Source organism: Hemitrygon akajei, chromosome 3 (assembly GCF_048418815.1).
Source record: "Hemitrygon akajei chromosome 3, sHemAka1.3, whole genome shotgun sequence".
NCBI classification, from domain to species: Eukaryota; Metazoa; Chordata; class Chondrichthyes; order Myliobatiformes; family Dasyatidae; genus Hemitrygon; species Hemitrygon akajei.
In genome coordinates this window covers 177,670,001-177,692,117 of record NC_133126.1, presented here as the reverse complement: position 1 = coordinate 177,692,117, position 22,117 = coordinate 177,670,001, and the positions used below count along the sequence as shown (strand labels likewise).

At 38.3% G+C, this 22,117-nt stretch overlaps 2 protein-coding genes across 9 annotated transcripts in view; one reads left to right on the top strand and one right to left on the bottom strand.

Moving 5' to 3' along the window:
• Window positions 1-22,117, bottom strand: part of agfg1a (ArfGAP with FG repeats 1a) — a 59,679-nt gene that overhangs the window by 17,339 nt on the left and 20,223 nt on the right. For 3 of the 7 annotated variants that reach the window (XM_073041437.1, XM_073041432.1, XM_073041431.1), the window contains exons 6-9: window positions 19,840-19,959; window positions 11,047-11,241; window positions 7,904-8,063; window positions 2,900-2,976 (exon numbers count right to left, since the gene is read on the bottom strand). In XM_073041437.1, coding sequence (XP_072897538.1) covers window positions 2,900-2,976; window positions 7,904-8,063; window positions 11,047-11,241; window positions 19,840-19,959 — 552 coding nt within the window. The remainder of the gene's footprint in view (window positions 1-2,899; window positions 2,977-7,903; window positions 8,064-11,046; window positions 11,242-19,839; window positions 19,960-22,117) is intronic. The other 4 variants (XM_073041438.1, XM_073041435.1, XM_073041433.1 and 1 more) reach the window with 2 other exon arrangements.
• The window catches only part of LOC140725665 (thiamine transporter 2-like), a 61,386-nt gene that overhangs the window by 35,945 nt on the left and 3,324 nt on the right, over window positions 1-22,117 (top strand). The window contains exon 6 of one of the 2 annotated variants that reach the window (XM_073041441.1): window positions 625-1,376. The exons of the other annotated variant lie outside the window; for it this stretch is intronic. Coding sequence (XP_072897542.1) covers window positions 625-632 — 8 coding nt within the window. The 3' untranslated portion in view covers window positions 633-1,376. Of the gene's footprint in view, window positions 1-624; window positions 1,377-22,117 lie in introns of those variants that run through there. 2 annotated transcript variants of the gene reach the window in all.

Below are 22,117 nucleotides of genomic sequence, written 5' to 3'. Positions count from 1 at the left end.
TTATATAAAAGTGAATTATTTCCTATTAATAACTATTTCACTTATCTTGGTATTAAAATTACTAAAAATTTTAAAGACCTATACAAGTATAATTTTTCCCCTCTAATAGAATATACTCAACAAGCGCTTTCTAAATGGTTGCCTATGTTGATGTCATTGATTGGTCGAATAAATGCTATAAAAATGATTATTTTACTGAAATTTTTATATACATTTCAAGCAGTTCCTTCTTTTGTTCCGAAAATGTTTTTTGATAAAATAGATTCTATGCTTTTGTCTTACATTTGGAATAATAAAAGTTCTAGAGTGAATAAACTTTTATTGCAAAAATCATAAAGATGGAGGACTGGCTCTACCAAAATTTAGATTTTATTATTGGGCAATTAATATTCGTTATATCACTTTCTGGATTCATGGTATAGATAACCAGAATTGCCCTTCATGGTTACATCTGGAGGAGAATTCGGTAAGGGGGTTTTCTTTAGCTTCTTTATTAGGAGCTCCCCTTCCTTTTTCCCTCTCCAGAATAGGTAGACAAGCTCTCAATCCTACTGTTAAACATACTTTAAAAATCTGGTTTCAGTTTCGTAGATTTTTTGAATTAAATAATTTTCTACTCTCTAGTGTTATGATCCCAGCCCCCTCCTTCCTGAGAATCGCAAGATCGCTATTAATTCGGGTCTTGGACCCAGGAAATGAGAGAGAATCCTCAAAGAGACAACGCAACGGATTTTAACCATTGTTTCTTGGAGACACCTGTGTGGATTGCGACTCTATGCTACGTGCCAGCGATCAGGGCTACGTGCACACCCTCGGGCAATGTGGGGTGGGGATTGTATCACCCCACCTTGATTGACATCTACAACTCTGCAAGTCAAGATAAAAAGGGGCTGCAGGAGGCAGTACTCTAGCGACACACCAGAAGGAGACACCATCGCTCATCGCTCCCGTGATAACGGGAAGCTATTCAGAAGCCACGTGTGGTTTGTTTCCCCTAGCCTGGGGGGGGGGGGGGGGGCGAGTGGCTGATAACACCGAAAAGGACTTCGAACTGACAACGGGGAACCCACGTTCCCGATTCAACGATTTGAGTCAAAAAGGCTGGCAAGTTTATTTTCGCACCAAAAATCTTTCTCTCTCCAACAAGTGAAACCCAGCGGTCCCCAAACGGCTAAAAGCCTGCATGAACTGGCGAGACTTTTATATTTCCATCGGACAATATTTTTACCCCTAGACAAAACCATAGAGACACTTCTTATTGATGATTATTACTATACCCGCGCTTTAGATTGAGTATTGACGACGTAGATTATCTGAATGGTTGTCTTAACCTTACTTTTGTGCCCCTTTATAAATAAAAACGTTTAAAAATAGTACCATCAGACTTCAACGGACCTCTCTATCTTTGCTGGTAAGTGACCCAGTTATGGGGTTCATAACACTAGTAATATCTATTCTTTTTTTTCTTTAAGCCATCAACTCTGGATAAGGCTTTTTTAACATGGAAAACTAAGGGAATAAAAACTTTTTTAGATTTGTTTTCAGAGGATTGTTTAATGTCTTTTTCTCAGTCAATGGATAAATATGATATATCTAGTAGACATTTTTTAAAAAGATATTTACAAGTTAGGAATTTTTTTACGTGATTTTTTACCGAATTATCCCTTGGCTTACCCATTAAATTTGGTTTATGCTATTTTTCAGCTTAAACCATTTCAAAAACAATTAATAGCTATTATTTATAAACAGTTGATGAATGCTCGCATGTCTCCTAATGATAAGGTTAAACACACTTGGGAAATAGAACTTCAACATTCACTTTCAGATGATCAATGGAGTAAAATTTATTATCTAGTTAATAATTCATCTATCTGTGCATGTCATTCCTTAATTCAGTTTAAGATAGTACACAGGGCCCATATGTCAAAAGATAAATTAGTGCATATTTTTTCTAATATAAATCCTATTTGTGACAGATGTAACTCAGAGGTCGCAACTCTAACTCATATGCTTTGGTCCTGTGTAAACTTAAATAATTTTTGGAGGGATGTGTTTAGAATATTATCAAAAGTTATAGGTGTGGATTTACAACCCAATTCACTCATGGCAATTTTTGGGATTAGTCCAGAGGAAACAGGTAGAGTTTCTGCTTCCACTCAACATGTGATAGCCCTTTTCAACTATACTGGCTAGGACAACTATCTTGTTATACTGGAAAGATTCTAATCCACCTACTGTTTTTAACTGGCTCTCCTCCATTATGTCCTGTTTAAGTTTGGAGAAAATTAGAAGCCAGACGTTTGACACATCTTTTAATTTTGAGCAAGTATGGCGACCCTTTATTCAATATCTTCATATGATTTAATTTTTAAATTTTTTTTTATAAGGAAAATTTTTTCCTTATCCACGAAGGTTCAGAGGTAACTGGAAGGATGTTTTCTTTCTTCATTTTTCTTCTAATTTTATCCTCAAATGGACTGCCCAATTTTTTTTGTTTTAGGTTAGTTTAGCGGGGGTTTTTTTTTCTTCTTATACAATAAAATTTCCAATTTTTTTTAATGATTTGTCAAGAGAAGTTGTGGTTTTGTGTTTATATTATATATACAACAGCGTAATACTATACTTAATTGACTTTGACAATATATACTTTTTTGCTGTTTATACATCTTTTGTATTATGCTTGTTAAAACTTCTCTGATTTGTAAATTTTTTTTACTGGAAAATCAATAAAAAAAAGGATTGAAAATGAAAATGAGGAACCTCCCCCTCCGATAGCACTGGAAATTAGGATTGATCACTTGTCTGTGAGATACCAGCTCTACTAGATACAACACCAAGCTATCTATTATGTCAATGTTTAACAATGTTTTCATTTGTTAAAGAGAAAGAAATCATTCACCTCCAAATGTTGCCGGTGCAGTGCTGATTCCAGGGTGAGCTTGCGCTGTTGTAACACTCTGAACTGTCCCAAACACACTGCAGGAGAGAACGATCTTTACAACAGTCTCCAAATGTAATATAGAAGAGCAAGGCATTAGAATCAAAAGTTCACAAACTTCATCAAGACTGCCATTTTCCCATTCACCATTCTTCATTAATAAATGACAGCACTAACAACAGTTGGAACAAGAATCGTTTGACTGGGCATCTGGGGAGGCCGGAAAACATAGAAACCATTTATAATGCAATGTCTTGACTGGACATTCAGAGCTGAGCATATTCAGCACTTCATCACACAAGGCTGTAATCAACTTCCATTATGAAGGTGGTTTACTCACCTTTTGGTGCAGTAACCCATCCACTAAAAGAAGCTTAGACTCCATATACCATGGGTGAAGTGAGATATGTAAACTGGGAAAAATCAGATCTACCTGTTTCTTTAAGAGGTTTCAGGTCAGGTCTGTGTGATCTTCACTTACTGTGTCTATAAAGATTGCCCCTTGCTGAGTCATCTCCAGTTCTTTTCAACCAGAGGCGGTATATTCAGGTTTGTGAAGAGATGCGTAGATTCACTCTCTTTATGATCTTTAGGAAGGAGAGAAAACCCTTGCCTGTAACACTAGAATAGATAGAACTATTAAACATGTAATAACTTTAGGGTGTTTCATAGACAGTAAACGGAAATGGTTTCAATAATTGAAAATCTGAACATATCAGAGCATTAACAAGCTCCGCTGATTATGAATGGATCCTTGAAAACTAGTGATAGGTACTTAAAAAGATGTATTAGGTTTAAAGGCCACTGAGAAAAATCCAAAGATTCATTCAAAGTAGAGGAAAAATTCTAATTTGAACTCATAATATTTAGGGGTAAGCAAGGTATTGTGTGTTATTTGGAAAGCACTGGTACATTCAAACAAGGACAGATGAGACGAGATGAGAGAAGGCTCATGGGAAGCAAAAATGCAGCGCAGACTGGTTTGGTCGAGTGGTCTCTTTTTGCCTCCCACTGTAGCATTTCACAAGAACCAACTGCTTAAAACATGTTAAGTCCAGGTCCATTGGGCAGCAGCAGCATCGTAGCAGCTGAGAGAAGGCATATTGGGAAAAAAAAACACGTAATAAATTGCAAAAAGCTCATATTTAGAAAACAGTGTTTCTTGGTGATGAAATAAAATGATTTTAATATATACTAAGTGGGGTATCCTCCAAGAGGACTACAAACTTGTCATGGTTTGGAGGCTTACGTGCTTCAATGACCAGGAAAACTATGCTGGCTGGAGTCAGGACTTTATGCTTTGGCTCTTGGTCCCATCACCAATGCCAAACAGAGGCCAGACAAAGAATGGTCCACTGGTACTCCAGGTTGGGTGGGATGGCCAGCTCAAAGCCACCAACCCTGATGACTGGTGAAACAAAACTGTTATGGAAACAGCAATGAAGAATTCTTTTACATCTGTATTCCTGAGTCTCCACCCTGGAATTGCTCGAATGACAGAAGTGAAAACTGAGAGGAAGCTATGACACAATGAAGGAAGCTCTGAACACCACCAGATATGGAAGACCTTCATTACTGTCCTAAACACCAGTGGCATAATGGGCAATAGGTGGGAAATTCCACACAAACAATTAGGATTCTTGTCATTTTTGGTGATGCGAACAGTTTTTCTCATCTTCAATTCAATCTAAACAGATACTGAAAGCCTGTAATTATGTCAATATCTAGACCAGGACATTATTAATATTTGGCAGAGCTATCAAAAGAAACTTTTGACAGATTTGTTAAATGCCCAAATTGGGGCAGAACTAAAGGACACAATGTCACAAGGTAGCTATTTTCTTGGTCACATTACATTTCATTTTTTCACCTTTACTGCAGCTCTTCAATTCAAGGGACTTTCATTCACATTTCTTTTTATTCAGCAGCACATTCTTTATTTAGGAAAGAGTTTACCTGCATGATTCAAGGTGTTTTACAGATTGCTGGTCAAAGTGAATTTTGATCAAACCACTGACTTGCCCCTGGAAACTGGATACAACACACACATACAGGCCAGGACTGTGGACTGTTCTAAGCATTTATGCTTCACGTTCAGTCCCAATGTGGCTGCAACTTCCAAGCACAGCATCAGATGCTGGCACTCTCCTGTCCAAGTGTAATCTTCAAAACATCATATTCAGCTTGAAGTAGTTTAGAACTATAATTAACAGAGCAGTAATTTTAATTAGTAGGTAGTTTCTTAAGGAGTGGGAACAAGTCTTCTTTAAAAAGACCTGTTATTGAAAACAAGTTGTTAGTTATGTGTCTTTTAATTGGGGTTAAAAGGGTCTGGTATTTTCATTACATTGTTGTATTTAACATAATTCTTAATATAATTTTATGTTAGTTCTTTAAACGTTTGCAACTATGTTGCAATCAGAATCTGAACACATTGCAGGATATTTAAAGACACGCAAAATCTCTCTATCAAACTACTGAAAAGGCTTTTTTTTGCATCAAGCATAAATTGGACAATCTGTGTGTGCTGCTTATATCACTCACAAAGTAGACAACCTGTGATACAACTTGTAGTGAAAGAGAGAGACAATACAGCAAAGGGCAGAGAGGTTGGATAATTTACTGGATCAGTAAGTGAAGATCTTGTAGTTCTGGACTGAAATCTCTGGGAGGGACAGGCAAACATCTGATTTTACTATCAGCATTTCTCTCCTTGCCCAAATGATGGGTGGAGTCTTAACAAATGCAAACAAAACTAATTTTCATTTCATTTAAATCTATAATTGCATGCAGCACAACATTCTATGCAGTCTGTAGAAAAAGTTGTGTAGTTTTGTGCTCTGCAAGTATTAATCCAAATGAACTGAAATATCCCACACTTAGTCTCAGAGAACATTGAACAGAGTTCTGCTTCCAACCCTGAAAATTACTAACTATAAAACTGAATTTTCAATGACCCACTTTTAAAAAAGTTGTTACTATAATAGATTCCAAGTACACATAACTATGAATCACCACGATGGAAATGATTCACAGGAAGATTTTGATTATCATGAACAAAATGAAAATCTCCAAGTTTTAATGCCATTCCAAAGACAGATTCTCTCTGATCAGAGAGTGTTGAAGCCCAATTTTTTTGATTTATTATACTGTTATATGGGAAGGTATCTACATGAACTTTATGTCATTTTTCATTTATTGAAATAAAAAAAAGCTGATTACATCTCTGTACCTGACTGGAACCTCACAGGTAAATCATTGTATAAGGCAGTAAACAGGGACAAAGAACAGGTTGTGGGCAGAAATCCAACCTAAGAACACATTTTAGGGAGGTTGTGAAGCCCAAGGAGAACAGCATCAATATGGACTATGACTTGCAAAAATAACAGCTTACAGCTGTTCCAATATGCTGCCCAATAGGTTTTTTTCCTCCAAGGAATTTATTGTAACTTGAGAGCAAAGCAAAAAAACACAAGGATGAATTAAGAGCAATTTGGTTCTTCCTCTATTGTTATTATGACCATAACATTGTTTCATCTCTATTCAAAAAAGCTGCAAATGGGGATGAAACAAGAATAACCCAGCTACTAACTCTAACTCCCTAATGTCCCATGGTCTTATTGAATATTTTATTTTGCATAATTTTCCCAGAATTAATGAATTATTTGAAAGATTTTTAAAATCTTTTTGAAGCTTCATGATGTGAAGATCTTCCTTATTTTGTAAGCAATATTTTTCAACTTTAGTGAATACCCTGGACTACTGAAGTTGGCCTAACTCTGCTCAACTCATTCTACGCCTGGTACCAAATTTAATGGGTAACATGGATACTTCCCAGTTAATATCTATATTTGTGAAGATGTGCCAATATCCAGAACCATTACATTCTGCAGCTTCCAAGTTGTTTTAAAAAGCCCAATTCCATACAGCAGTATAGAGTCACAGCTTCTTAGCTACGTGCAGCCTCAAGTTTCCAGCCATACAAGATTTACAGTCGCAGCTGAGGATCAAGGAAAAGTAGAACTGATTCCTGTTAAGTGTTGTAAGAGGGTGGGGGGGGGGGGGAATGGAAAATCCCAGTGGTAAGCTGTTTTGAGTCTCCTTGTACAATGGAAAACCTCACCACTTAATATTTATTATTGTACAAGATCCTTCAACATCAAGAGCAATGCTGTCTTAAATGGCCAAAGAACCAAGGTCAAGCTTAAAATAAAACATCACATCACAGTAAGAGAAGGATCTTCCAATCAGTACAAATGCAGCGGGGACTGAGTCCTGTAAAGCGACAGAACATGGCCAATTTGACCTAATTCAGCTTGCTCTCATAACCAGATGGTAGTAACAGGCTATTTTTTTATATAAAAGAACAAATGAAAGAATAATGACTCCACTCTGTCTTTGTTTGCAAAAGGTATTTGTAATACATTGTAAGGAAAGCTATAATTTAAATAGTAATTCCAATTAGAGTAATCCATATACTTATTAGTGATTTAGTATTGTTTCAAGAATTAAAATCAGGAGAGTAACAACTGAACTGTGATGAAGCCAAGTCACATCTAAAATTTTTTATAGCAAATCTCCACCATGGATGGTCCCAATCTTGGATGTGAAAGGAGGGTGGTTGGGCATGGGTCCAGCAAACCCACCCCGCAAAAACCCAGAGCTAGAGAAATGCTAATAAAGCTACCAAAGACCAGATCTCTAGGAGGGGAAGGATATTCGAAGATGGGTTACACCTGGGGACAAATGGTTCAAGACAGCAGCTTGCCAGAGTCCTCTATCAGTGGCCTATGCCCCACTAGAATCTTCGCTTAAAATCCTGATTCACTAGGTAAGATTTTCACTGTGTGGACTAACTGGCTTTTGGCCTTATTTCTCAAGACCATTACTTAGCTGCATGTAGGGTTTGTGATTTGAGTTTCGAAAGTCTACATTCTAAAGTGCCAGGGAGACAATGCACTTTACCTGCTTGTACTAAATACATTACTAGAGGGTGCCAGACGGCTAAACATATTATCTAATTCTGCTAGTGCTGCATACTTGTTTGCCGAGCTTGAATGATTGGCAGTTATCACAGAAGATCCAACAGACGTTGAGCCGAAATTAGTTAGTTGACTACTTGCCCCTATATGTAGGAGAGAAGAAGATGTATCAAAGATATGATTACAGAGCCTAGAAAACTCCAGAAGCTTAAAATAACATCCAATATTATCTTTTGTTAAAATAAAAAAATTAAATAACATCTCTTTTCTGAACCTGAAATGGTTTTACTTACTGAAATTGTGCTTGATCACATTGCCGCACACTGTGCTAAAATGTGAGTCTACCCTACTAAATTTCCCACAATACAGTATAATTCATCTCATGGTAGGAAAGATCAATCAAACCTTTGTTTAATCATAGATGACTCATTAACTGCTAATTTCATAATCAACTTTCCGAGGCAAATGATCTCAACAGCAGTAATTGCTGAATCTTATCAAATTTAAGGATTTCAAAATATCCCTCAACAAATGTTATGGTCTGATTAGTAGTGAATGGTTTTAACAAAAAAAAACTCAGCAGGCATCGGGACAGGTGTTGCCAACAAAATCCAAGTAGCTTGCAGTTTATCTGTTCATTTTAGCTGAGCCAAATTATGGGAAAAGAAACACGTATTTATGTAGTTCCTTTCAAGATAGGGCTTGCCAAAGCACATTACATCCAACTAAGCACATTTGATATGTAGCCACTGCTCTGATGTGGGGAAAAAGCTGGCCAAATCAGCATAAATAGGCTAAAAAATGCTGATAGATGTAAAAATATTACTCCATCAAAAATATTGCTTTCAAAATAGCCACAGGATCATTTAAACCCAACCATGAGAGTGAGAGTGCTGTTTAGTCTCACACAAATCACTCCCGACACTCAGTGTTACACTGAAAAGTTAACCTGGATTCAGACCTCTGGAACTGAACATAAACATGACGGACATTAAGCCAGATAGGTATTTCCAGTCCTATTTCGAGAATTTGGATGTCAGTGAAATATTATGATTCATAGAAACATAGAAAACCTACTGCACAATACAGGCTCTTCGGCCCACAAAGCTGTGCTGAACATGTTCTTAACTTAGAAATTACCTAGGGTTACCCATAGCCCTCCATTCTTCTAAGCTCCATGTACCTATCTAGGAGTCTCTTAAAAGACCCTATCATATCTGCCTCCACCACTGTCGCCAGCAGCTCATTCCATGCTCTCACCACTCTCTGCATAAAAAACTTTTCCCTGATATCTCCTCTGTACCTACTTCTAAGCTCTTTAAAACTGTGCCCTCTCGTGCTAGCCATTTCAGCCCTGGGAAAAAGCCTCTGACTATCCACACAATCAATGCCTCTCATCATCTTGTACACCTCCATTAGGTCACCTCTCACCCTGCACCACTCCAAGGAAAAAAAGGCCAAGTTCACGCAACCCATTCTCATAAGGCATGCTCCCCAATCCAGGCAACATCCTTGTAAATCTCCTCTGCGCCCTTTCAATGGAGTCATCTGAGACCAATCCTCTTCCTCAAAATTATAATTATTCCCCTGCATTGCATTCTTGTAAAATTGTGTATAATTCATGATTAATTGCTGCTTATATGATGCTACTTGCCTGTGATGGTGCTACAAGTTCTTCATTGTGTCTGTGACATACAATAATCTAGACTGTGACTAGGTATTGAAGGGCTGACACCATGCATCAGTCCTCACTGAAGGGGAAGCAGCTTTAAGTTCCTGGACCCAACCATATTGCTGCAATCACAAAGGTGGCATGCCAGCAGCTATACCTTATTAGGAACTTGACGAGATTTGGCATGTCAACAAACACTCTTGGAAATTCCTATGGATGTACAGAGGACAGTATTCTAACTGGCTGCATTACTGTCTGGTATGGAGGCTCTAGTACACAGAACTGCTAGAGGCTACAGGACATTCAAGTTGCTTTTATTGTCATTTTGACCATAAACTGCTGGTACAGTAAAAACAAAACAACATTCCTCCAGGACCCTAGTGCTATATGAAACAACACAAAACTACACTAGACTATGTGAGACAGCACAAGGTTACACTAGACTATGTAAAAACAACATAAAAACTGCACTAGATTACAGACCTGCACAGGACTGCATAAAGTGCATAAAACAGTGCAGGGCAGTATAATAATTAATAAACAAGACAATAGGCACAGTAGAGGACAAATTACAATGTCAGTCTAGACTCTGAGTATTGAGAAGTCTGATGGCTTGGGGGAAGAAACTGTTGCAGAGTCTGGTTGTGAGAGCCCGAATGCTTCGGTACCTTTTGCCAAATGGCAGGAGGGAGAACAGTTTGTGTGGAGGGTGTATGGGGTCCTTCACAAAGCTGTCAGCGTGTGGTGTAAATGTCTGTAATAGCAGGAAGAGAGACCCCAATGATCTCAGCTGACCTCAACAATCGCTGCAGGGTCTTGCGATCCGAGATGGTGCAATTCCTGAACTCAGCAAGCTCCATCATGATGACAACCCTCCCCATCATCAAGGACATCTTCAAGGGGTGGTGCCCTAAGAAGGTAGCATCCATCACTGAGGACCCTCACTATCTGAGACATGGCCTCGTTTTACTACCATCAGGGAGGAGGTACAGGTAACAGAGAGAGACACTCAATTCAATAATAGCTTCTTCCCCTCCACCATCAGATTTCTGAACAGTTCACAAACACTATCTTATTACTCCATTTTTTTCACACTTTTTATTTTCAAGTTGATTGTCATTCAATAGTACGTAGGTATACAGCTAAACAAAACATCGTTCCTCTGGGGCCAAGGTACAAAACACAGTACACATAATCACACACAGCATATAGTTATGATCCAGCACGTAGAGTCACAAATTAATACTAGCACAAGTCCCTGAAAGGCACGACCAAAGTCAACCTGTCAGTCATATGAATTTTGCAATTTATAGTAATTTTATGTCTTTGCACTGAACTGCTGCTGCAAAACAAATTTCAAGACAAAGTCAATAAATCTGACTCTGACACTCATCTACTGACACTCCTGTTATTCAATGCCTTACTACAGTTGAGTAATATTTAAGAGATTTTACCTTGTGTTTGTGTATTGCTGCTGAAAGCATTATCGAGGTCAGCAAGGGCTGCATATTTATCTTCACTAACAGCTTGCGCTTTGATTACTGATGTGTCACTTCCAGAAGAACAGAAAGCTCCAAAGTCGGCACTAGAAGATTTTGGGAAGTTATCAAAATTTGCAAAATTAGCATTTGTTGATGCAGAGGCTCCACCTGATGAGAGAAGAACGAGAAGATTTGGAGAAAAGTCCGCAATCAGCTGTACAGAAACCTTAGCACCATTCACCTACAGTTAGCTTGAACAAATTGATTATTATTAACAAGTTTAATTGCAAACATAATCGCAACTTTAGCAAACTAGAGTCTTTTAAATTCATACCCATCTTACTCAAACTCCATATTTCAATCCTTTCCAACCACTTTCAACTCATGGCAGATAACTAAAACTAAAAAGTCACAAATTAAGACCATAAGATACAAGAGCAGAAGTAGGCCATTCGGCCCATCTAGTCTGCGCCGCCATTCAATCATGGACTGATCCAATTCTACCAGTCATCCCCACTCCCCTGCCTTCACCCCATACCCTTTGATGCCCTGGCTAATCAAGAACCTGTCTCTCTCTGACTTAATCACTTGGCCTGCTCGTGGCAACAAACTTCACAGGTTTACCACCCTCTGACTAAAGTAATTTTTCTGCACCTCTGTTGTAAATGGATGTCCTTCAATCCAGAAGTCGTGCCCTCTTGACCTGGACTCCCCTAACATGGGAAATAACTTTGCCATATCTAATCTGTTCAGGCCTTTTAACATTCAGAATGTTTCTATGAGATTCCCCCTCATTCTCCTGAACTCCAGGGAATGCAGCCTCTCATTCCTGGAATCATTCTCGTGAATCTTCTCTGAACCCTGTCCAATAGGAGCCCAAAACTGCACACAATACTCCAAATGTGTTCTCACGAGTGCCTTATATAGCCTCAACATCACATCCCTGCTCTTATATTCGATACCTCTAGAAATGAATACCAACACTGCATTTGCCTTCTTCACCACCGACTCAACCTGGAGGGTAACTTTTTGAGTATCCTGCACAAGAACTCCCAAGCCCCTTTGTATCTCTGCATTTTGAATTCTCTCCCGAAATAAATAATAGTCAGTCTATTTCTTCCACCAAAGTGCATGACCATACACTTTACAATATTGTATTTCATTTGCCCATTCCCCTAAACTATCTAAGTCTCTCTGTAGGCTCTTTACTCAGTACTACCCGCTCCACCTATCTTTGTATCATTGGCAAATTCAGCCACAAATCCATTAATCTCATAGTCCAAATCATTGACATACATCGTAAAAAGAAGTGGTCCCAATACCGACCCCAGTGGAACTCCACTGGTAACCAGCAGCCAGCCAGAATAGGATCCCTTTATTCCCACTCTGTTTTCTGCCGATCAGCCAATTCTCCACCCATGCTAGTAACTTCCCTGTAATTCCATGGATCTCATCTTGCTGAGCAGCCTCATGTGCGGCACCTTGTCAAAGGACTTCTGAAAATCCAAGTATACACACCTACTGCATCTCCTTTGTCTACCCTGCTTGTAATTTTCTCATAAAAATTGCAGTAGGTTAGTCAAGCAGGATTTTCCTTTCAGGAAACCTTGCTGGCTTTGGCCTATCCTGCCATGTGCCTCCAGGTACTGTACTCTGTAACTTCATCACTAACAATCAATTCCAACAACTTCCCAACCACTGATGTCAGGCTAACAGGTCTATAGTTTCCTTTCTGCTGCTTCCCACCCTTCTTAAATAGCAGAGTAACATTTGCAATTTTCTAGTCATCCAGTACAATGCCAGAATCTATCGATTCTTGAAAGATCATTGTTAGTGCCTCCGCAATCTCTCCAGCTACTTCCTTCAGCACTCGAGGGTGCATTCCATCAGGTCCAAATTACATCCAAATGTAATTGTTATATTGGTAAACAATCCCTCCTCCTTTTCTCAACTTGCCAGCAGTCCTCAACTTTGATGATAGCATCATCCAGCAGGCTTGGGTTGCACGCCTAGTTCCATTCTCATATGCACAACTAACACCAGAACATCATTAGCAATGGCTTCCCCCCCGCCACAGTGTTACCTCTGGTGTTATTTATGTTCCTATCTTGCCTTCATCCTATTTCCCAACTGCATGCCAATCATCGCTGACATAATCAACATCAGGTTTCACATCTGTGTGATAACACACCACTCCCCTCTTATAACTGCACGTGAACCACACTGTTTGCATTCCTGTATTAGGCCAACTTGTTTAATGCAGAAACCTATACCCATGCTGAAGCCTCTACAGTTGTCTATTCCAACAGGTTTCTAACTGGCCATCTATGCTCTTATCATTCTTAAACTTGCTAATCAGAAATTCTGCTGCTCATGTTTAAACTCATGACATTACCCCCATACTTGCTTTTCTACACTGGGTCTGAGTTAAGCAATCCCTTGATATTAAAATAATGCTCTTGCATCCCCAGCTGGCTTTACTCTTGCTGTACATTATCCTTCACCCCAACAACCTCCAACTTGGTAGCATTCCTCTAGTTCCAGCCTTTTGATTATCACCATGGATTCTACTCAATCTTCTCAGGCTCGTTTTGTCCAGGTTTTTGCTCATTTGTTCTAATATCTGACTGATACAGCCTGCATCATAAAGTGGTTAAAGGGCAAGTAGCCCTGTAGTTGTTTATAATCTTTTAATTGATGGTGTGATTAGTTTTTATGACTAGATTGTGAAAATTGTGTCTTTATTGCTAATTTCATTGTCTTATTGGCCTAATGCTTGATGACTGATGAGGAGAACTCAAATTTAATTCAAACACAACAATCTCGGCAAGTTTAGCATGCCAAACCACGGAACATTTTACTCTTACATCCAAAATATGTCATAAACTAAATAATTCACTATAATATGATATTTCATGAAATGATTAAGGATCATCTGCCTTCTTAACTCTTGTGGGTACTAGTCCAGTCTAAAACCATTCAAACACAATGTTCACTAAAGAATGATTAGCCTCCATATGCTGGAATGTTATTACATTTTTAAATAATCCTACTCAAAGTCAAGCATTAATATCCAGACCAAATGCCCCTCTAATGCACACACTTGATCCTCATTTCACTTAGCATGATTGGGAAAGATCATCAGTGTGCCACAGGAATGACAAAACATGGGCCTGCACCGTCCTATCACCAGTGGAGAGATGCTGTTGTGCTAAACCCTACCCAAAGATTAAGCAGACTCACCAACAGGAACTGTAATCATCTGTCAAAAATGGTCAACTGTGGCCTACAGCCATAATAAAGACTCATTAATCTAAACTAGGAAGCAAAATTATCACTTTTTTTTACTATTCTAAACATTTTGAAGAAAGTCAACATCTGGACAGTACACTTGGAATCAAGGCAGAAGCTTTGAAATATCAAAGAAAGTTTCAAAATAAATTATTTTATTTGGAAAAAAATTAAGATGTTTAACTGCTCTCAGGGAATTAAACATACAGAAGCTCAGTTTGTCACTGCCAGAAAAAGGAATAAGTAATTATTCCATAATACACCACGGATAAACAGTTATATTTCATTCAACAATAATTTCATGTTACAAACAATAGCACGTAATTGGTGAAGCTTATAACTAATCACTAATTCTGCTCTGATTACATCTCAGGAGATTGCAACCACGGGGAAGCAATGACAGCAACATACACACTTTAATCACATGCTCAGCAGAAGCTGCTGTCAGTTTAACAGTGCTATTACGCCAAGTGCGGACAAATCCTGTCCTCACTCCCACAAATCACAGACCATAAATTAATAAGTCGTATAAATAACTTAACCAACAAAATCTATACAGTACGGTGCAAAAGTCTTAAGAACCCTAGCTATATATATGCATAATATCAGAAAGCAATTCAGAACTTGGGTGAAAAATTAGCTCTACTCTACCAGCTATTTTGATGAGAATGGGGATATAAGGCACAATGAATTAGTTTTCACATACCTTTGCTGAGGAACATCAATGGTGTATTCTTACCCTAGAAGAATTTGTATGATCCATCCCTCAGGATCAAACCAGCTTGCTAATTTCATAATCACAATTAAAATACACTTTACTATAAACACTCTTTTTGCACTACTTAAAAATACTATAAATTATATTTACAGTATATAATTATGTATATTACACTGTAATGTCGCCACCAAACTTCAAAACATATGCAAGCGATATTAAACTGAAGTCAAATTGTGCTGTACTAATGTCTAAAGGCCTCGTGTACAAGTAGCTAAATCTGCACATGCTGTGTGAGGGTACTGTAGACTTGCAGGATATAAGGTATCATTGCACATTTTACTATCATGAAATATGAGCATTCAATGACGACGCAGCATCTTTGGACCAGAGCACACACTGTTAAGAAGCTGCTCTAATGTTTACTGGCTATATGCGTTTAAGGAAGGAAATATTCCTTAGAACAGATAATATTGCTGTTCTACATTCCAAATATGTTAAATCTCATCTTACCTCCATATTAAAATTTATAAAAACATTTATAAAAAGTGGCAGAGATCTAAATCCTTGTCACACTAACATTATGCACATCGAAGTGGAAAACTCATAACCACTGATATGAAGAAATTGCACTCAAGCCACATATTTAAGTCTTGGTGAGTATTCATATAAACACAAGAAAATAGGTGCAAGTATATACTTGGCCTGCTGTTAAATATGATCGTAGCTGTTAAGTCCCATGCCTTTTCAGCACCAGTTACCCATAGTTCTCAATTGTATTGAAAACTAATTAAATAAATAACTGTTGAGAAACCCACATTTGAATTCTGTGACATGCATGCAGGTCAGATGGCTTTAAGTGGCTAAATAAACACCATCGAGGAAAATGGGGTTACATAACTATTCATCATATGATTGTAAACATGGTCAAATGAATGACAAAAATGTTTGCCCTGGAAGTCCACTATGAGCTCAGGCGATTTCAACAGGTGAATCTGCCACCCTACACAAAATTCTGCACGAATCAGAGGGAAAAAAAAAGTGATATTGGCAAGGCAGAATGTTAAGGAGTATTAGGTTATTTGATCTGCTTAGCTAGAACATAAACATTTCATGATTTTGCAACCTCGCCTTATAATAAAAGGTTCCTAGGACCAGTTTCCAATTTGAGTTCTTAATTCCAGCTATCATTGTTTGCCTGTTAGGTCAGTTGAAAACCAATTCCACAATGCCTTTATTTCTCAAAAAATCCTTGGTTCAGTATCTTAAGTTTTCTCCAGAGTCCCTCAAGGATCAGGTTCTACATGTACACCAATCACTTCCCAGGTTTACATCATCTCTTCCTTACCTGTTTCCATCACCATTTCCTTTTTAATCACACCATACCAGACATTTCGTACTGAAAGAACTGTTTCTACAAGAATACAACAGGAGTTCCCTGGGTAATGGATGAAATGACTTAAAGTGTATGTAGATTCTCCTGAACATTTAAAAGTATTTTTCAAGCTACTACTAATAATAGTGTTTAAAGATATTAATTACTGACTGAATAGATCCATTAGTTTAATTAAATGCAGTGCTGGGGTGACTATTTTCAATGAAAGAATTACGACAAGTGTATGTAGAATGATATGATATGGGTAGTGATAGTAAATAAATATACCTGACATACAGAGAAATCAACTTATGGACAACTCTCAGGAAAGGAACCCATATATAAATCAGGGACTGTCTGTACTGAGAAGATAAAAGCAGCTATAAAAGCCCCACTATATCCTTAAGTGACATCTTGTCAAATTTTGTTCTATTGTGCCGTGAAGTGATGGGATTTATTATCAAGTTAAATTTACTACATGTAGAATTTATTTTCTCTGCATTGCTCTCCTTAGCAATATCAGAGGCTGAACAGGTCATTCAAAATCTTTGATATTGAACGACATCAGCAAAACCACTTTTCATCTGTATTACCCTGATATCGGCCCTTTTCTTCAGCTTGCTAGAAATTATGCATTGTTCTCCATGTATGCTTCCTATCTTTCATACCAAATGCTTGAAAACTTTGCTCCTGATATATCAAATTGCAAGTTTACCGATCAGTGTGCTGACTGATGGCAGCATTTAGAACCTGTACTGCATAGCTCCAGTGACCTGCATTCAATTCTGATCTCAGATGTGGATTTGCATGCTCTCCAAGACCAACATCACCTTGCTTCTTCCCACATACCAAGGTGCTGGTAACTGGTTATTGTAAACTACCCACAGTATATGTGGGTAGCAAAATAATCAGGGGGAAGTTAATGGACAATACAGCGAATAGCTTATATAGAAATTAGTGGAGAAATGGGATTGTTGGCATTACCCTAAAAGCTGACAAAGACTTGAAGGTCTGAACGATGTTTCTCTGTATTATAAGAAAATATGAATTTATTATGGCTTTTAGGCAGTAAAATCATAAAACCATAAGACAAAGGGCAGGAGTAGGCCATTTGGCCCAAAGTCTGTTCTGCCATTTTATCATAGATAGGCTATTATCTTTTTCTACCCCATTCTTCTGCCTTCTCCCTACAACCTTGATGCCCTTACTAATCAAGAACCTACGAATCTCCATTTTACATATACTGTACCTAATGACTTGGCCCCACAGCCGTCTGTGGCAATGAATTCCAGAGAGTCACCACCCTGTGGCTAAAGGAATTCCTCCTCATCTCTGTTCTAAAGGTTAAAGTTAAAGTCTGTCTCGAGCCTTATAGGCTCATCAGGCTGGTGCTTATGCCGGTTTCCATGGCGTGAAGCAAATGAGAGTACGAGAATCCCGCCCCCTGGACAGGACACCAGTCTATCGCGAGGTTAACCCCCAGCATTTTTGCCGGTACCCATTTTCCAGCTGGGACTGCAGCAGTGTGTGGTTAAGTGCCTTGCTCAAGGACACAACATGCTGCCTCAGCTGGGGCTCAAACTCACGACCTTCAGATCACTAGTCCAACGCCTTAACCACTTGGTCACGCGCCACACTCAGTTCTAAAGGGGCATCCTTCTATTGTGAGGCAGTGCCCTTTGGTCCTAGACTCTCCCACTTTAGGAAACATCCTCTTCCCATCTAGTTAATCGAGAGGTTTCAATGAGATCCCCTCATTTTTCTAAACACCAGGTAGTACAGGCCCAGAGCCTTCCAACATTCCTCATATGTTAACTCTTTCATCCCGAAGATAATTCTTGTGAACCTCCTCTGGACACCCTCCAAGGCTAGCACATCTGTTCTTACACAAGGAGCCAAAAACTGCTCCAAATGTTCCGGCCAATGCCTTATAAAGCCTCAGCATTACATAAACACAAGGTTACCCTCTCCTATAGATTCCTTCTTTTTCACCTCTCTCCTAGCTTCTTACTTCATCCCTCCTCCTCCACACACCTGGCTTCACTCAACACCTTCTAGCTTGTACTCCTTTCCCTCACCACACCTTCTACTCCCTTCCAGTCCTGATGAAGTGTTTCGCCTAAAGCATCAATTCATTTCCATAAACCCTACCGACCCTGCTGAATTCCTCCAGCATTTTGAGTGTGTTGCTCAACACTACATAATTGCTTTTATATTCTAGTTCTCTTGAAATAACACTAACATTGGATTTGCTTTCCTTACCACTGACTCAACCGGCAAATTAAACTTTAGCAAATCCTGCACAAGGACTCCAAAGTCCGTTTGCACCTCTGATTTCTGAATTTTCTTGGTTTAGAAAATAGTCTAAGCCTTTATTCTTTCTACCAAAGTGCATGACCATACACTTCCCTACACTATATTTCATCTGCTACTTCTGTAAACTGTCCAAGCCATCATGCAGACTTCCTGCTTCCTCACTACCTGCCCCTCCACCTATCTCTGTATCGTCTGCAAACTGGGTCACAAAGCCATCGATTCCATCATCCAATCATTGACATACAACTTAAAAAGTGGTCCCAACACTAATCCCAGCAAAACACCACTACCAAACCAGAAAAGATCCCTTTTATTCTCACTTTTTGACTCCTGCCAGTCAGCCAATCTTTTACCCAAATTAGTATCTTTCCTATAATACCATAGGCTCACATCTTGTTTAGAAGCCTTAGGTGTGGCACCTTGTCAAAGGCCTTCTGAAAATCCAAATAAACAACTGATTTTCCTTAGTTTATCCTGCCAGTTATTTCCTCAAAAAACCCTAACAGATTTGTCAGGCAAAATAACGAAATATGCTGACTTTAGTCTATTTTATCATGTGCCTCCAACTATCGCAAAAACCTCATCCTTAATAATAGACCCCAACATCATGTTTTCAAAATCTTCAATCCTTTCATTGTCTTGACTTCAATTTTGTGACCTTTTTCAACTCTAAAATAATTTATGACCAGGTCTTCTCAATCTTCTTTGGCTATCTTTCTAGTCATCTGTCCACATATTACAATGTCTCTTGCTGTTACATTTTGCTTCCGAATGCTCCTGTACTGAGAGATGTTTCCCTGTACTCAAAGCTGTGTATAAAATTCAAATTAAATCAATATTACTAAAGTTATTTTCTTTTACCTTTCTTTTTTTATAACCATTCATTTTAAGTAGCCTTATTATATACATACTTTAAATGTGATAGAATGGGTGCAAAAAGAAAGTATTAGAAGAAATTCTGAAAACTGTGAGAAAATGAAACTTGTCAATACCAGTTAGTACGTACACACACACACACACACACACACACACACAAAATGCAAAACTGGGCAGTTACAACTATCACTACCTGAACTGCTGGACTGGAAAGATGGTAGACTTGCTGAGGAGAAACCTCCAAAATTATCAGAAGCGTTACAACTTCCAAATGCATCAAAGTTTGCAAAATCTGTATTCAGAGAACTTGGAGCTGGAAGAGTGGCATGGAGGAAGAGAAATGGAAAAGGAAAACCAAATGTTAATGGATATGGAAAGCATGCATGACAAACAGAACGGTAGGAATGAATTAATGTCACAAAACCACACAAGTGCCTTACCGACATGTTCACTAAGTAATTCAAAAACTCTGAAGATGTGACAACTAAACAGAAATGTGCATGGATAAGTGGGATAAACTATCCACCTATACGAGATGGCATTTTCTAACAATATTAATAATACACTATTTATAACAGAAAATGTTAAATGTATCAATTCATACAGATTAGTACCCTTGAAAATAAAGAAAATATTTAGAAAAGCACATTGCTATCAATTTCTAACTGAATAATAATTGATGAGATGCACTTTACTCTCTGTACCAAATAGCAACGCATTGAAAGAATGACCATTTTTACCGTCATTCAACATGAATGTGCTGCAAAGATTATAGGGAAAATAACATCAATTTGTTTTAAATCAAGAAACAGGTTATCTGGCATTGATCTAATTGCCTATATCTTGATCAGAGTGTTCCTTCAGTTTGAGTACAGTAGTGAGATAGATCGGCTGGTTGAGTGATGTTGCAAAACCAAGGAATTGACCGTGAACTTCATGAAGGGGAAGTCAGGAAAACAGACACCAGTCCTCATTGAGGAGCCAATGGTGGAAAGGGTGAGCAGCTTCAAGTTCCTTGGTATCAACAACTTAAGAGGATCTATCCTGGGCCCAACAGACTGATGCAATCATGAAGAAGCCACACCAACGACTATGCTTCATTAGGAGTCTGAGTAGATTTTGTACGGCACCAAAGCAAATTTCTACAAATGGACAGTGGAGACCATTTTGTTTGGTACAGAGGCTTCAATGCGCAGGATACAAAGGCTCAGAGGGTTGCAGCCTTGGCCAGTTCCATCAAAAAGGCCACGTTCATCATTCAAACCCCTCACAATCCAGACATGCTCTCTTTTCATTACTACCACCAGGGAATAGCTACCAGAGCCTGAAGACCCACACTCAACATTTTCTTCTTCTCAACAGCTTCTTCTTCTCCACCATCAGGTTTCTGCACGGTCAATGAATACTACATCACTATTCCTCGTTTTGCGCTATTTATATTTCATAACTTATAGTTACTTGTCTTGCACTGTACATACGTCAGTGATAATAAACCTGATTCTTATTCGATATTGACTACATTAATATTAAGGTGTAAGTTGTGTTAGAATCAAAGAATTTAGAGATTTGAGCTTCTGAGTCTGCGACAGTGGCTAATCTACACAAAATAACAGTCACAATGGGGAAGTGGTTCACACTTGACTGCAAAGTAAAACTGCTTACAGTTCAGAATTTTACTACCATTACTGGAAGACATTTAGTACAGCGGAACTTCAGTTTTGTGGAGATCAACTGCTGATGCTATATTCAGCACTGTGATTTCACAACATCAATGTTATGTCAGGGCTATGAACCATACTGGGATCAGGAAGAACACATGTTGATACTCTACACAATTACTCCATTAAATATACAAAGTAGAGAGTGAAGCTGTCTTTTTCCTTTGTATCAATACAACTTCATTCATTCTCTTAACTTGTACTTTTAATACAAGTTAACAATTTACAAAGTAGTTGAGTATTTTAAATCTGGAGTATATACACAGTTAGGAAGCTCTCTGGACTCTGGAAGACAGGATTAGCAGGTGTCATTTAAGTGTTATTTGTGGTCTTTTCCATATATTTTTCACCTAAAACTAATCTTTCATCCAATGGTTATCTTAGTCTTTAGCTGAACTGGTACATTTCACTTGTCATATGTTATATTTTACAGAGAAGCATTCAGGCCATTAAAATAAAGCAAATGGTGGATTTTGCTTTGGGAGATGGAAATGAAAAGCAGGGCATCATATTAAACTTTAACTCAATCTGAAAAATGGTGTTCCCCATATTGAACTAATTTCTACTCTACTTTAAACAAAATGTAGGAATGGAGTGGGTATAGTGAAAGGCTAATGTTGAACAATACCAGAACAAAGAACATACAGCCACAAAGGATGGAATGAAGGGGCTGGGAAGGGATAAATGGGTAGATTTTGAGGAAGTACCCCCACTGTGAGACTAAGAAACAAATTCAGTAAAGGAATACAGAGT